The sequence below is a fragment of the Thermobia domestica genome, chromosome 8 (genome assembly GCF_964235325.1).
Source record: "Thermobia domestica chromosome 8, izTheDome1.hap1.1, whole genome shotgun sequence".
NCBI classification, from domain to species: Eukaryota; Metazoa; Arthropoda; class Insecta; order Zygentoma; family Lepismatidae; genus Thermobia; species Thermobia domestica.
The window spans coordinates 286386066-286403041 of NC_137461.1; the positions used below are offsets into that span (position 1 = coordinate 286386066).

At 33.0% G+C, this 16976-nt stretch overlaps 1 protein-coding gene across 4 annotated transcripts in view; it reads left to right on the forward strand.

The window, feature by feature from the left end:
• LOC145693670 (uncharacterized) overlaps nt 1-16976 on the forward strand; it is a 288303-nt gene that overhangs the window by 254525 nt on the left and 16802 nt on the right. For 2 of the 4 annotated variants that reach the window (XM_081769905.1, XM_081769906.1), the window contains exons 10-11: nt 6723-6904; nt 10005-10546. In XM_081769905.1, coding sequence (XP_081626031.1) covers nt 6723-6904; nt 10005-10546 — 724 coding nt within the window. The remainder of the gene's footprint in view (nt 1-6722; nt 6905-10004; nt 10547-16976) is intronic. The other 2 variants (XM_081769907.1, XM_081769908.1) reach the window with 1 other exon arrangement.

The following is a 16976-nucleotide window of genomic DNA, read 5'->3' on the forward strand; positions in this document are numbered from 1 at the left end:
TTCCCCCTTTAGACCCCCTGAAAACTAAAAAATATTCAGTTTTGGCAATTTTTTAGTGACTTAGTCTCAGAAGGATACAATCATGCCAAATTTCATCATTGTAATCCTGCCGGAAGTGCCTAAACATTCTGGGGTGTAGAAGATGCCCCTATAAATAACAGGGGAAAGATTTTTCTCAGTTCCCCGTAAGACCACCCTACAGCTGGATTTTTTTATTTTTGATGATTACTTAGGTAACGCTAACAAAAACTTACAAGCATACCGAATTTGAAGTTTCTATTCCAATTCCAAGTACCTAAAATATGAGATTATAGGTCGAAAAAGAACCATTTAAATAACATAGGGAATTTCTTCATCGCCGCTTTAGACCCCCTAAAAATAAAAAAATATTCAATTTAAGCATTTTTTTCTGTCAGTTAGTCCCAAAAAGCTACAATCATGCCAAATTTTATCATTGTAGCCCTACAGGGAGTGCCTAAACATTTTGGAGTGTAGATGTCCTATATAAATAACATGAGAAAGAGTTTTCAGTTCCCCATAAAAACACTCTAGAGTTGGAAAGTTTCATTTTTGATGATTTACTTAGATAATACTAACGAGACCTTACAAGCATACTGAATTTTGAAGTTTTTATTTCAAGTACCTAAAACATACGATTATAGGTCCAAAAAAGGCTCATTTAAATAACATGGAAAATTTCTTCAGCCCCGCACCCCCCCTCCTTCAGAGATACTAGAAATTAAAATAATTCAGTTTTAGCAATTTTCCTGTGGGTAAGTCCCGGAAAACTACAGTCATGCCAAATTGTAACTTTCCACATTCAACAGGAATTAGAGTTTCGTTTAAAAAAACAATCAAATTAGGAACGAAGAAGGATAAATTCCTTTCAATGGGTCATGCCGGAAAATTACATATTAAAGCAAGTATTTTGAAAGCATTTTTTAGTTTAATTATGTAAATAATGTAGGGTATGCATATATGTAAATATGTATCGAAAGATGTCGTCCTCTCATCCAAACAAGTGAAAATCCATATGAACATGATTTAATTAATAACTAGATTTTGAGATGAAGGGAGTAGGGGTCCTTCCTCAATGATATACAAGATGAACATTACAACGACACACCGAAGGTAGTCGTTAACCCTGGTTCGGCTAATGATATCAGTGAATCTTGTGTGGCAGCAATCGTTTACACATAAAAATATCTTCCATAATTATATACAATATTATTCTCACCTTTTCTATCGAAATTACAAGTCGATGATCGGTATTAAATGGTTTATTAGTTGATACTCTTTTAATGTATTTTCACTCAAAACTGTCTTACAAACATACGTGTTGATTAGGTATCCATAAACAGCTACATAGCAACCAATTATACAATAATGTATATTTTTTACATATATCAAAAACATTCTTCTTCTGTTATTTTAAATTGACATTATCTCAAGTATAGTGCTTGAGTATGAGCACTTTCTGCCCAAGGTACAAGTAATTATTAAACGATACAAAGTATCTCGTTGTATAAAAATGTCGCCCGACGATGGGACTGAATATAAAAGTTACAAGCGAGCTTAACTTTTATATTTAAGAACCATGGTCCGTTTACAAATAATGATGTTACATTACTTATGTCCTTTACATTTTGATCGCCCCTTGTATATATATATATATATCTTCCTTAAGCTTCATATATATATAAATACATTTATAATAAATCTTTTATTCCATTATCATTTATCTTTTTATTACAAAAACGTCGTCGCTTAATAATATAATTACTGAAGGGTGCGCAGTCAAAATCATAAGAGGCAAATTACCTTTTAAAAACATAAATCACAATGATTAACATTTTCAATCATTATTAAAACGGTGATGTTAAGAAAAATAATATTTGATCTTTCCAGGGCGCATTATATGATAACTACGTTAGATGATGTTTTAAAATATACATTGTATCCATAAGGCATCAGAATATAGAAGAATCTTATTCGGGTAATATATATAGTAGCGCATAAAGACAGTCGTCGGATAAATGACTTAATAGAATGAACCTTATTCTTAACATAATCTTTAACAACAAATTCTCAACACAAATCCATATAATATAAATAACCTTTGCCTTTGATCAATTATAAATCGAATTATAATTCTTCACATTAACAAAAGAGAATTAAAAATCATTTGAAAATTATCATTGGTTAATAAGAATCGATAGCTGATATGGGTTTTACATTATCGCATAAATTTGAAAGTAAATGTTCATGAGAATCTATAGCTGATATGGGTTTAACCCCTACCACATCAGCTGCAGTTAGTTTAAATTCATACTCGTGTATGGTTCCAATAAAGTGCATTGTACTGCACAATCGTGATTATGTCCCGTATTGTTATTCTGTACAAGAATTGTGTCATTCTCTTGATTTTGATGCGGAATGCCATCTCTTGAATTACGACTACGTCTATCCATGTAGTTTACTGTATTCCTTGAATTTCGCCATGTATTACGTCTATTTTTAAATCTATTTTGGTTATATGGTCTAACATAAGGATTGCCACGATTAATTAGGTTAGGTGGATTTCCAACATATCTTTGCCTATTTTGTTCGTTCGGATTGCTTAAATTCACTCGATTTAGGTTGTGTTCCGTATCGTTCGCTTTACGGATATTTAGATTACGAACAGGTACAAAGTGATCTGAATTATTTTTAATTTTACCTACTCCCGCTTGATGATTCTGAGCGTGGTATTGAGTTTCATAACATTGTACAAGCATTAATAAATGATTAAAACTCATACACTGGGTAGAAAACAGGATTTGTTGTAGTTTAAACGGTAGCAAATTTCTGATTGATGCAATTACTCTGGATTCTGATTGCAACGGATTAACGACTTTTAATTCGTTATATGTATTTACAACAAAGTCAACAACAGATTTGTGCAAACGAGGATTGAAAGGTTGATTTCTAATCGTGGCATCTCTGTTTGCAAGCAAAAAGTCATTTTCGTAATTTGCAATCAGCGCAGCTTTAAATTCCTCATATGTATTGACGTGATCTCGTACTGCTTTAAACCATAAAGAACATGGTGGGAGTAATAAATGAGGGATTAGTTTCATATATTGCGATTTATCTATACACATTATATTGCACTCATCCTGAAATTTTTTTAAGAAAGAGGTAGCGTTTTCGTTACATTTACCACTGAACTTACTCATCGCACGTATTTCACTCATCTTTACACTTAACTTTACCTTTCTTTCACCTTTCCGTGTTCGTGTTGAGTGACAATTCCTACCTACTGCATGATGTGTAGTTCCACCATCTCTTTTACGCCCATCTGTATTTCTTGGATGAATTTCTTCCAAAATAATGTCCTCATCGGATGGGTTACTAGAAGATGAGATAATGTGAGGTTCACATTGATCTGCTACAGGTGACTGCGAGGACATCTCCTGTGAACAAGGGAACTCCAAATGATCATTAACCATGTTGTTTTGGTATGCGTTGTCCTTAATTTGTAGCATCCTGATTTCCTCTTGTAATGCAGATATCAACTGAGTATTCGCACGTATTTTGGTAGAATTATCCGTGACCTGAATCTTTTGTTGCCGTATAGAAGATTCTATTACTTCCAAATCCTTTTTTACACGGTTGACTTCTTGAATTGTATGGTTATAATTATCCTGGCAATCTTCAGATACTCTTCTTAGCTTTTCATCGAACTGTGATGTAATATCACTCACCGCCTGGATAATAGATTGTTTCGTCTCTCCGGATGTCTATTCCAATCGTTTACTTAATTCCTCGTACTGTTTACTGGAAGTCTGCTTTAATTCTTCATACTGTTTACTGGAAGTCTGCTTTAAATTTTCCGACATCTGGGCTAAACTTTGTTCCAATCGTTGTTCTTGTCTCTGTAAAGCCATTAAGATTTTGTCTTCTAACGATGACATTTCGGGTACAACGGGAGCTGTATTTTGTTCTCCGTTATCTCTGTCACCAGTTTCTTTTTCCATTACCTCACAGATCATCATTTTTCTTGTGATTATTTTACCACTTCGAAGTATAGTAAAGTTCGTAGTCATGAACCTTCTTACATAAGTAAATTCACCCTTACTTTATACTTCAGGGTAAGAATTTACAAAGTTCCCGGGTGAGGTAAACCAAAAATTTTACAACGACACACCGAAGGTAGTCGTTAACCCTGGTTCGGCTAATGATATCAGTGAATCTTGTGTGGCAGCAATCGTTTACACATAAAAATATCTTCCATAATTATATACAATATTATTCTCACCTTTTCTATCGAAATTACAAGTCGATGATCGGTATTAAATGGTTTATTAGTTGATACTCTTTTAATGTATTTTCACTCAAAACTGTCTTACAAACATACGTGTTGATTAGGTATCCATAAATAGCTACGTAGCAACCAATTATACAATAATGTATATTTTTTACATATATCAAAAACATTCTTCTTCTGTTATTTTAAATTGACATTATCTCAAGTATAGTGCTTGAGTATGAGCACTTTCTGCCCAAGGTACAAGTAATTATTAAACGATACAAAGTATCTCGTTGTAACATATCACAGAAAAGCATAGATAACACACAAAAGTTGAACAATGTTGATGGACATTAGTGTATGAAGACAATTAAACTAATTCTACATAAAGAAAAGGTCAATGCATGGGATTAATAGTCGTGGAGCTATTGTCGTCTGCATCTTCCATTATTGACACGTCTTGAATTGTTACCTCGTACAACACTGGAACGTGAATTTTACATTCATGTTCTGGTCAGCATGACTGTAAGTACGAGGTGTGTAATGAACCGACTCAGTTCCGTTTGATCAACTATATTCTATCCAGATTTATTTCTTAATTAAACAGACCATTTACGAAAAAAAAAAAAAAAAAAAACTTTGATGTACACTGCCATCTAACTATATGTGGCTTCATGTGTCTCCCTTGTTCGTGTCATCTACAAAATTGGCCCTCCAATCTTCTTTTGAGAGGTTCTATGTGCGTGATATCCAGTGGAGTTGGTTGTTCACAAGAGTACGGAACAACTGAATATACCTAAAATTAAAGATGTTTCGACCCATGTTCATATGAACATTTCAAACTTGTGAGGTAAGGAATACTTCCCTCTACCTATCCGCACATATTTACATACTTTCTGAATTCGGACCTCATGTTTCTTTATTATTATTATTATTATTATTATTATTATTATTATTATTATTATTATTATTATTATTATTATTATTATTATTATTTTATTATTTTATTATTATTATTAAGAACCTGACATACTAAAAATTATACAAAATTTACCATTCTTCTTTTGCTTGTTTTTCATAAGTGTAAGGAGATAAAATTAAATAATAAATAACATTATTATTTAATTTTAATAAGTATATGTTAAAACTATTTTATTTATTACAAATTAAATACAATTATTATTTAAAAAGTAGTCACAGGATTTCAAGACGATATGATACGTAATCAAATGCAGTTGAGTTTGTTCCCCTAGTCGCTGCCTTAACTTAAATTTTGGAGGAAATGTTATTCTGGCAACAGTGTAATTTCTATAGATGGCAACTCTGAAAATTCTTCAGGTTCATATTTTTTGTTGTAGAATAACATTATCTATGATTTGGTAAGTTGCATTTTATTATCTCCTTTCACTTACGAATAAGCAAACAAAAGTAAAATGTAAATTTTGTATTATTTTTAGTATGTTAGGCTCTTAACTACATTTATGAATTTGAGTCTACTAGACTATCGAGGATGTAGTAAGTACATAAAACGATATTTTCTATCCTGAAATCCTCTAAGGCAACATTTCTCAAACTTTTTTCAACTGGGGACCACCTTTATTAGTCATAATGCGATACAGACCACCCTATCCTTATCCCCTTCAAAAGCAAATTTGTCTTTTTCTATGTGTGTGTGTGTGTGTATGTGTGTATCTGTTTTGTTTTATGCATGTGTATAGGTTAATAGCGTACTTAGGTTCTGAAATAGTATTACATATAATTTCCTTAGTTTAATGTTCGTATTGCTACAAATATATATATAATTTTTCTATTAATATTTGTAAGCTATCAAGAAAAATCTTTCATTTATAAAATCTTTACCAATATAAACTGTAATTTTTATAAGTTATTCTTGTTTAAGATTGTCAACTATAGTTTGAAACGCAATTCATTTATTATTTATTTATTTATTTATTTATTTATTTGTTTGTTTGTTTATTCTTTTCTGGACTGATGTTCAATGTAATAAGATTGAAAGTACAGACCTCAAGGACCAGTATTATCCACAGACCACAGTTTGGGAAACGCTGCTCTAACGACTATTTGTTTTATATATCTGACATTTTGTTCAATTTCGATAGACTTTTTCTCTAAGTAACAGCGCATAAACCTCCGGATCCAAAGGTGAAAAGGACCGGTCATATTTTCGACTCGAAAGACAAAGTGTAAGGACCTATTATTTCTAAGTAAAATTACTCGTCTTACCTTTCTGATAAGCATGCTACGTAAATATCTTCATTTGGCTTTGTGTTACTTCCTTATACCTACTTTTTTTTCTGCGGCTCTTCAAAACGCAAGAACTTCCGTTTTCTACATTTGTAAATTCTGTTCTCGGTTTGTGTGGTATATCTTTTCCCCTTCAAACGCTTAAGTAGTTGTTTCCTTTGTTTAGGGTACGCCGAGGTGGTTCTAGAGGCTTTATGCTGGATGATGATTTGGAAGATGATGACTTTTTTCGGGATGGTTTGGAACACGAGCGCGAATGGATACGTAACTTCCGGACTAAACGAAGTCTTTCACGAAAAGAGACAGGAGACTCCTCTAGATATAGCTTCAGCACGGAATACAGTTCAGGTAAATGGATTCTTAATTGTTGTTTTTTCAGGGTTCCTGCTCATCTGGAGAAATCTATTTCCCTGACTTCTCCCTGACCTTCCCTGACCTTTGGCAGAAAATTCCCTGACTTTCATGACAGATGTCGGGTAACGTTGACATATAAATAAGGAATAAATAATGGTGAATATTTATATATGAGAACATTTATTCTATAAAGACAAATAATAATCAATTGCTCATATGTACATTCCAATTACCACTCATAAAAATCTAAGCAACGTTTCATACTATGGTCATTAATGGTTGATTAAGCTGAAATTGGTGTAGAATTAATGTTAGAAAAAATATATTTTGTAAAATTTCCCTGACATTCCCTGATTTCTAGTCTTTTCCCTGAGTTCCCCTGACCTGCATCATTGTCTCTGAGTTTTTCCTGATTTCCCTGATTTTTTGACCTGTAGGAACCCCGCAAAATTAAGGTAATGTAGTTAATTGGTAACAGATACGTAAGAATAATGTAAAATAAATTGAATTACCCCAATATGATTTTTTAATTTGATTTTCATTTTGTTGCAACCGTTGAGGAAACAATGACATAGTACATTAAGATATTTTACAAAAATTATACATGAAATGCAAGAATTATATAGGTAGATTAAAATACCTTCTTAAAGAACTAAACGCTAAATTGTTCTTTGAAAAATTCACATTTATCATTCAAAAGTGCACGTTACAATTTCACTAAGCTTCGGAACGAATCGGGCTTTCTTATGAGTTGAAAGAATTGAAAGGTAAGTTAAAGTATTGATAACAAGAGTTTTAAGAATGATTTAAAAAAAATGGGTCAAAAGATTGCGATCTTCGCCAAGAATTTTAGGAATGATCAAAAAAATGCATCAAAAGACTACAATTTTGGCCAATTAGTTTTTGGATCAGGGGCTATAAAATTTTTGAACGGCCCCCAAATCGAGTTTTCCTATTTTCTACGGAATAAGCATATCATACTGAGTTAAATGATAGTTTCGGTTTGGCTATACTGTATTTAGTTCTTCAAATCTAAGGCGTACAAGAAAATTTTTGACTGAATGAAATATATTGGATCTTGGATCAGGGACCACAAAATTTTCGAACGGACCCTAAAGTGAGTTTTCGTATTTTCTATGGAATAAGCACATCATACTGAATAAGTGATAGTTTTGGTTTTTCTACACTGTATGTAGTTCTCCAGATATAAGGCCTACAAAATTATGGTCCAATAATTAATTTTTGGGTCAGGGTCCTCAAAATTTTCGAATGGCTCCTAAATCGAGTTTTTGTATTTTCTACGGAATAAGCACATACTGAATTAAGTGATATTTTGGGTTTTGCTACACTATAAATAGTCTTCCAGATATAAGGCATACAAGAAAATTTTTGACTGAAATATGTTGGATCTTTTGACCCAAAAACATGTGGAGTACTCAGCTCGCTAACTTAAAGACTCTTCCGAAGACAGAGCTGCATCGGAAACTAGATTACGCTCTTCAGATGCCTGTACGTAAGACATAATGTAAACAACAATGTAGACACTGACTTCTATGTATAGAAATTAGAGAATAAAGCTAAGTATCCCATACGTTTTTAAGGATATTTTTACTTTTGTTTTAATCCCCACACCTGATGATGGAGCCCAAAGGGTTCTGGAACGTTGTGAAGTTGCAACTAATGCTTTTGAATGATTAATCTGACTTTTTTCGACTAGATAAAATTCCTGCAATTAAAGAAAACAGTAAAACGTATGATTAACACTTCCAGTGGTGTTCTTATTTATAAATATAGGATGTATAAAAAGATATGGCCAATTTCTATTCATACAAGTTTTTTCTTTCTTTTTCTTTTTGATCCAACTAAATGTACAGGTCTAATTATATACTATTATCTAAAATAAGTAAATAAAAAAACAATCAAAATAAATTGAAGAATAACCAAATATAACTAAACAACCCACGTCACCAAAGATTACCCACATTTGAAGGATACAGGCAAGAAACTAATAAAAGTCATATATATATATATATATATATATATATATATATATATATATATATAGATAGATAGATAGATAGATAGATAGATAGATAGATAGATAGATAATAGATGTTGGCATCGCTGCATTTGTCTCATTTTTTACATATAGTAATTTTAATATATGAAATCAGTGGCAAGGAACTAACATTGTCCAAGTGAAAAAGTGGTAACCATTCATTTAAATGTTACAAGTATGTGATGTTACAGTTCCTGAAACTTTGCTAGAATGGATTCTGTTTATTTTTTTCGCTGTATTATTTATTTGTTTAACTTAACCAGACTTTCTCGAATAATGTGCCCGTACAAATGTATATTATTCGAAAGCTAATGATTCAATATCGATATGAGGTAAATTTTTCTATGAATGTTGGAAACGTACAATTTAGTTTTTAACTTGAACATTGTGTATCATAGTTTCGCAATATTGAACAAATTTTAAAATTTCCAGGTTTTGGAAACATGTGTGTTTTACCTCAGTTATTGTAATATGAAGTTGTATAATAATTAATCCAGTATTATAATATTAAGTACATATATAGGCTAAAAAAATTATACACGATGTATCAAAAGGGACTTCGCAACTTTGAAAACTCATATTGATTGATTCGTTTATCTTACAGACATAGTTTTGGTGTCATTTTGTAGCAAAATACATCAAATTTTGACTACTAGTTCAGAAACAAGCCACCACAAGCGCTACCGGCAGTTGCAGCAAAGATATAGATAGATAGATATTAATAAGGGGGCACGGTGGCTCACTGATAGAGCGTTTACCTCTGATGCGTGAAGTTCGTGGTTTGATCCCGGGCAAGTAAGTTTTGTGGTGGACAATGTCGTGCTCTTGGGTTTCCTTGGTGTACTCCCGTTTCCTCCCACTTTCTCATTCCATCAATTCTTCCATCATCATTCACTTGCCTTAATCATCGTCTTCCTTAGCCTAAAGGGCATAATTGTAGGACGTTAAACTGAAATATTTTATTTATTTCATATATATAATATATATTAAATATTTATATAAAATCTCTTATGAGTAATACTTTTTAATTTTTAGATCTAGAAGATCTGTACGAGCAGTTTGGCCATTGGTTAGATGACCCTGAACAACGAGAATTGGAATCACGTGATTTGGCTGTCTTCCAGTTTGCGAAACACTTATTAAAACGGACTCTGAGTGACTCCTATGCTAATGTGGCGATAGGTATTGAAGGGATGAATGCCGACTCCAAATTACATGCAATAAAATTTGCTGGTACGGCGCAAGAACCAGCGGAAGGAAAAGTGCCGCGCTCGTTAAGCATGACCGAGCGAACGTGGCCGGAGAAACTGTGTCTCGAAGTCGCTCGAAGAATCGTTGACGCTGAGCAGACTGGTACCGGTACGAAGAAACTGGCTGCTCAACTGGTGAGTATCATGATTGAACAATCTCTCGCCGAAGTGGAGTGCCATTCCACCCTCCGCTTGATCCCCGTTCAACCTGATCTTAGTGTAGAAGTCACTGTGTCCCTGGCCCACCGCTGTCAGCAGGAAGTTAATTCACGGGATTGCGATCCTTGTAGCAACAGCAGAGCGAAATGTGAAAGCTGGCTGAAGCAGGTAAACGCTGTAATCACTGCCAACAAATTTACTCTTCTGGTTGCGCTCTTCGTCTTTCATCTTTCTCTGCTGCTTCTGCCATGCTGCTTTCCTTTTCTCTTGTTTTTCAGCTCTTTCTTTTCACGTGTTACGTTTTTGGCTTTTGAATGCTTTGCTTTGGTTTTGTTCTTTTAAACCTTTGTACTGATTACAGCGCAGGATTCGCGCTGTTTTCGTCTTTGTTTTATATTATTGTTTATATGTTTTTTTTTCTTTATACTGTTAATAACCTGTTGGATTTCCTTTCAATAATTGTGGGGGGTTTAAATTATAAGATTTTTTTTCTTTTACTTATTTCTTCGTGTGAGAATTTGTGCTAATCTCATTTTCCTCTTCTATTTTTTTTAAATATTAAGTGCTTGAAATAGAGCAGATGAGATGAAATTATTCACTTGCAGCTGTTAAATATAGTCCTTTAATGTTTTTCGTGTACCATCCTCTTAAGTATTATGGATCGGTACTTTTTAGTTTTAATTTAAAAATGTAACATGAAAATGAAACAATCATAGAACGGTACAATTTATTTTTATAGAGTAACTAGCTGAACCTGCGCTCTCTACACAGCGCAACATTCACATATGAACATGAATCTTCTTCAGCATGTGTACGTGTCCCTTTACAAACACAAGTGAAAGACGTCTTGATAAAAAAAAAAAATAAAAAAAAAATCGGTAAGGGATACCATAAAGGAGAGATTTTTTTCGAGTATTTTTTCAAATATCTCGCACCGTTTGCAAGATTTGTGTGTACTTCCGGTTGGAGTTTCTAATTCATGTATGATCAGTGTTATCTTTCTTCTTACATGCATTATGTTATAAGCAACTACATTACACACACAATTAATTGTAAAGTCAGTGATACATGGTCGTCATTGGGCAAAACACTCCAAACAATAAAGATTCATATTAGACTGGAGAAATGGTTATCCTTCGTTTTTCATTATCATTTGGCCATGAAACAAACGCCGGAGAGATATACTAATTCCGTATACAAATGTGTGGTGTTGAGATGTGTAACTTGTAGGATATGATGCTTTACTTCTTTGAAATCTCAACACTTCCTGTGTAACCCTAAAAAATGTAATAAAGAAATAACGCCGTTTTTCTAAATACTTAATTAGAGCTGAACAGTCTACATAAAATTTGCAATCGATCAGTAAAAACAGCATCTTTCTAGAGCTTGTGGTTTCCGAGATATCCTTGTCAAAAGAGTTGACCACAAACATATAAACTTTTCTTGACCACTTTTCTTATATATAAATCTAGCATTTTAATATGTAAATTATAGATAAAACCAACTTGTGTAGATATAATATGAGAACTTTCCTAAAAAGTTTGACATTATTTGTTTTTTGAAACATTTATTTCTAGATAGAACTTCCTAGTGATGAAATGGCTAGTTTTAAACTTCTAGAACAGGAGACATAAGCTCGATTACCATGAGAGAACACATGACTTAAATCTTACGTTAAACTTAGCCCAGTGGTTGGCCATGTCCCACTTAGCTCTCTCGAAAATCATGGTGTTCCCTTAGTGTCAATTTTTTTTTCTTCTTTACACTATTAATTTTATTCAAAGGCTTTGTGACTGACAGTGCCGTACTATGGGAGAAAGCGAGTGGGCAACGGCCCCGGGCGCCGAAGTAAGGGGGCGCAAAATTCGGGAGAAAAAGAAAAGAAAAGAAGAAAAGAAAAAACAGAGAGGAAAATGTTACTCATGCGAGGAAAATGCATGTACACATGTATAAAATGGAAGGAAAAAAGTAACAAAAAGTGCTCAAAGTCAAGGAAAAGCAGGGTTCATTTTAAAAAAAAATTCTTATGCTTGCACGAACCGTGGTGGCGTTTTGCGGCTGGTCTATCGACCTCACTCATATGTACGGGGGTGCCATCGTATACACGCCCTGGGCGCTGATTTTTAACGGCACGGCACTGGTGACTGAAAGAAATAAATGCAAGTAAAACTAGTAAGATACTAAGGTATGGTAGTTTACAAAAACAAAAATAAATAAAAACAAAAGCAAAGAAATATTTAAAGCAGAAATAATTAAAATAAAATCAAGATTGTATTTTTTTCTTTCTTGAAAATATTACCACATTGGTTATTAGGTGTCTATATAAATTCACTGCTAAAAATAACAGAAAGAATTAATAATTTTTATTTTTTTAAGAGAGAGAGGTGTATACATTTATTTAAAAATAAGAGAGATAGTGACGAACTTTTAATTTATGATTTAGGAGTCGAATTAGGTTTTTCTGATTCGAAATTATTTGTATATTGTTTTCTCCTATTACAGAATTTTATAATCATTGTTATAATTCACAGTATTTTAATTGTAAATACAATTTATGAGTAGAAAATCCAATCCGGTTGTAAAATTGTAAATTAAAGGATTCTTCACCTTCTCATCAAATATATATCATTATCATCATAGGTGTTCTGCCATTATTGACAGACCACTTGCATCAACTTAGAAGCTACCATGCTCCACGGTCTTCCGTTAACCTCTTCGTCTTCACGTACCATTTTTCTGTTTTGATATAGTCCATTAATTGTAGTCTTCTTCGTCCTCTCCGTCTCTTTCCTGCCACCAACCCTCTAGCACGTCCCTCATGATAAAGTTCCTTCTTACCCAATGTCCGAATCAGTTTCTCTTCCTCTTCTTAATAATATCTAAAATTGTTATTTTCTCCCCTACCATTTCTAACAGCCTCTCATTTGTTTTCCGCTCTACCCAACTAATTCTCTCCATTCTTCTCCACACCCACATTTCGAAAGGTTCCAGTCGTTTTCCATCATTTTTGTGTAATATCCATGTTTCTAACGACCCATACAGTACAATACTCCACACTAATCAAATATATAAATGTCTCTTAAAAAGAAAAAGAAAAATGTTTATTTTTCATATAATTTTTAACAAGGAATTTCTGATATATTTTTCTATTTTATAAATTGTTTAACATAGCTAAGTTCTCGAATTGCCTCCCTTAAATACTAAAATTGTGCCCTGCGTTGGGAATCAGGGACTTAAATCTATAGAAATAATTAAGAATTTTATGTATGTAACATTTACTGTAGTACACAATAGTATGATTGGGCATTAAGCTTGTTGTGTTGTATATTAAATAAATAAATAAACCCATTTCTTATATTACCTTATGCTGAATAACAACTGTCAACAACCAACCAACAGTTTTTTAAAGGAATGACGCTAATGACATATGTTATTGTTCAGGTAACTTACAGAACTTGAGCGTTGTTTGTTGAAGTTTTCCTTCCATTTTCAGCGTCAAGAATATATGGGACGTGGACTTACAGATTAAAGTGGAATCCGAACCATCGTAGTGCGTTCTTATCTCCCACCGGGAATTGAACATGCGTCTTCCTGAGCCAGGAAAGCGGAGGGGCTCGTAGCTAACTTGATAAGATTTCGTTTCAATACTCATTATAGCTGTACTATGAAGATCATGTTGTAGAATAAACACAGTAAATATCTATCTCTCTTACGAAGTTTTTGCAAATCCATTTCAACAAAAATACATTTTTCCATTTAGTTTTTCTTCTCACTTCAAGCACTACAGGTACATTACTGACCCAACTAAATGAGTATGTGAATTAATAATACTTTTATCTATAATAAAACAAATTTGAATACGATTATATAAGCAAATTATGTATTTTTTCAAATGTTGAGACAAAGGATATATATATATATATATATATATATATATATATATATATATATATATATATATATATATATATATATATATATATATATATATATATATATATATCCTTTTACCAAATGTGAACTGCAAAGTAGAAACTTTATTTTTATGTCTATATTCCTTTCAAGAACCATGACAGAAACTAAAACTGTTGATCGCTTATGAAAATGACATATAGGTTAATCATGAATTTAGACAACAGTAAACAGATCAAAAACAAAATAAATAGTAACTAGCAGTGGCGTATTTAGGGGGTGGCTTTCGGGCTTAAGCCCCCCCCCCCGAAATTTTATTTACTATATTAAAGTAAATGAAATATCTTGCACAATTTTCACATTTCCAGGACTGAAGTTAGCAAACCCCCTCCGAAACAAAATCGTAAATACGCCACTGGTAACTAGATATAAAAACAACTTACCTTGTTTCCGGATAATAAAGCTTTCTCTAAACTGTTTCGATGCTCCCTGTCAGCTTTTTCAACGTCATCAACTGCGCTAAAAAAGATATAGGAGAGCATCGAAACAATTTGGAAAACTCTTTGCTCCCTCTTTCTAACTTGCTCAATATGTATCCTAGAGCTACAATTAGTAAATAAGTAAACATTTCTATTCTACATAATATTTATATTGGCAATAAAACGATAACTTTGTTTATCTAAGATATTTTCAGTACCTCTACTTAATTATTGAGTTTACAAGAATTATATTTCGATATTTTTTACATGAGTGCCCCACGGTTTTATATTTAGTTAGGTTTTGTATTGCCAATATCCATAAGATACCTTGAAATTAGTTTCCTCAAAGTGCTCCCCCAAATTGGGATTTTCTTAAAGTTGAGATCTGCCTAAATCGCTTTCTCACATATAATAAAAATGTACGGACCGCTGCAGGAAACTTTCCCGCAACAATTCCTAAAAGTTAATAATGTTTTACTACAGTTATTAATGAAACTTTTTCTTGCGAAATACGAACAAAATCATAATATGTTTTCTGAAAGCATTATCCAAAGAAAACACATTCCCAAAAGTAAACTACCCTTTGTAGGTCTCTCTATTAGAAATGACTTACGCTATATGTTAGGTTATTAATGAAAAATTATTTCTAAAATTAAAAGTCGCATGAGTGCTATTTTTCAAAATCGCGAAAAAAATAGTAAACTTCCTCTTGTGGATATTCTCATTGGAAGTGATTTGTGCAACATTATAGAAATAATAATGAAATATTTATTTATTAAATATGAACAAAATAGCCTAAGTCGTTTTTTCCAAAAATCATCCAAAAAAAAAAAAAAAAAATACCCTCAAGGTTAAACGTTCCTTTTTCGATTTTTCCCAAAGAAATAACTTATACCACATAAAGGGGTTGTTTTGAAAAAAAAAAAAAAAAAAAAAAAAAAGATCTATGAAATATAAACAAAATCATTAGAACCGGAGCACATGGGTTGTACCACAGACCCCTGTTGTGATTGGACAATCCTGTGTCCGTATACCGATCACCTTATGACGGTTGTCATATATATAGTAAAAAAAAAAAAAAAAAATTCTTTGCTTTAGAATTCACACATATAGAGGATTTAGTGTGTAAAATAAAAAAAAATCGGTTGTTTCTCCTTGCATTAATATATATGATATCACAACCGTCATATGGTGCTCGGTATATGCACACGGGACTGTGCAATCACAACAGGGGACTGTGGTACAATCCACGTGGTCCCAGTGGAGGAAAGTACCGACCTCCAGAGTGAGAGAATGAGTGGCTATTCTGGAAAGCAGACTTGATGACATAATGGTTAACGCATCGGCACGGTCTGCCAAAGCTCCCGGTTTCGAGTCTCGGTCCAGTAAGTCACTTTTCCAATCTTTGCGTTACTCTAAATCAGTGGTTCTCACAGTGGAGTCCACAAACCCCTGCGGGTCCGCGAGACCTAGCCAGCGGGTCCGGGACGCCTAAAATTTGAAATGTGTTTTAATAAAATGGAACCCTCAGCGTTATGCAAGAAGTATTTTTTTTTTAATTACTAAAAAGAAAGCAATTATAAATTATACCTAAGTTTGTAAATTTAAATATTTACCTACTTCACTAAATTTCTGCCCTCAAGCTGGTCAACCGTTATATAGGACTACTTCAAGTGAGAGAAATTACTTCTCTGTTAAGACACTTTTTCAAAAGCAGTTGTACATTAACTTCATGACACCTCGGAATTTCATGGATTTCATCTTCAAGTGGCGGAAAACTCCCACCACTATCACCAATTCCAGATTTCTTTTTCTTTCTTTTTTTTAAGGAGTAAATGTTTGTCATTCCTATGCTTATAAACGTCAAGCCCCCCTCCCCAACTCTGGGGTTTCTAAAACATACGATGAGAAACCCCTTTCAAAATATGTTCATTGAAAATGAACTTCGTAACTTTTGATCACGTGCGTGCTGTGAGTATAAAGAGTTGTCTAAAAAGGCATTACAATATTTGATGCCTTTCCCTACCATTTACTTATGTGAGCAGACCTTTTCTGATCTTTACAGGATTAAAACCTTAAAGTGAAATCGTCTTAATGTTGAATCGGACCTAAGATTGATAATGAGAAATTTTTTTCCCGATTTCAATGCAATTATGGAAAAGCACAAAGAATTTCATTCCTCACATCAGTGACCACACATTTGAGAA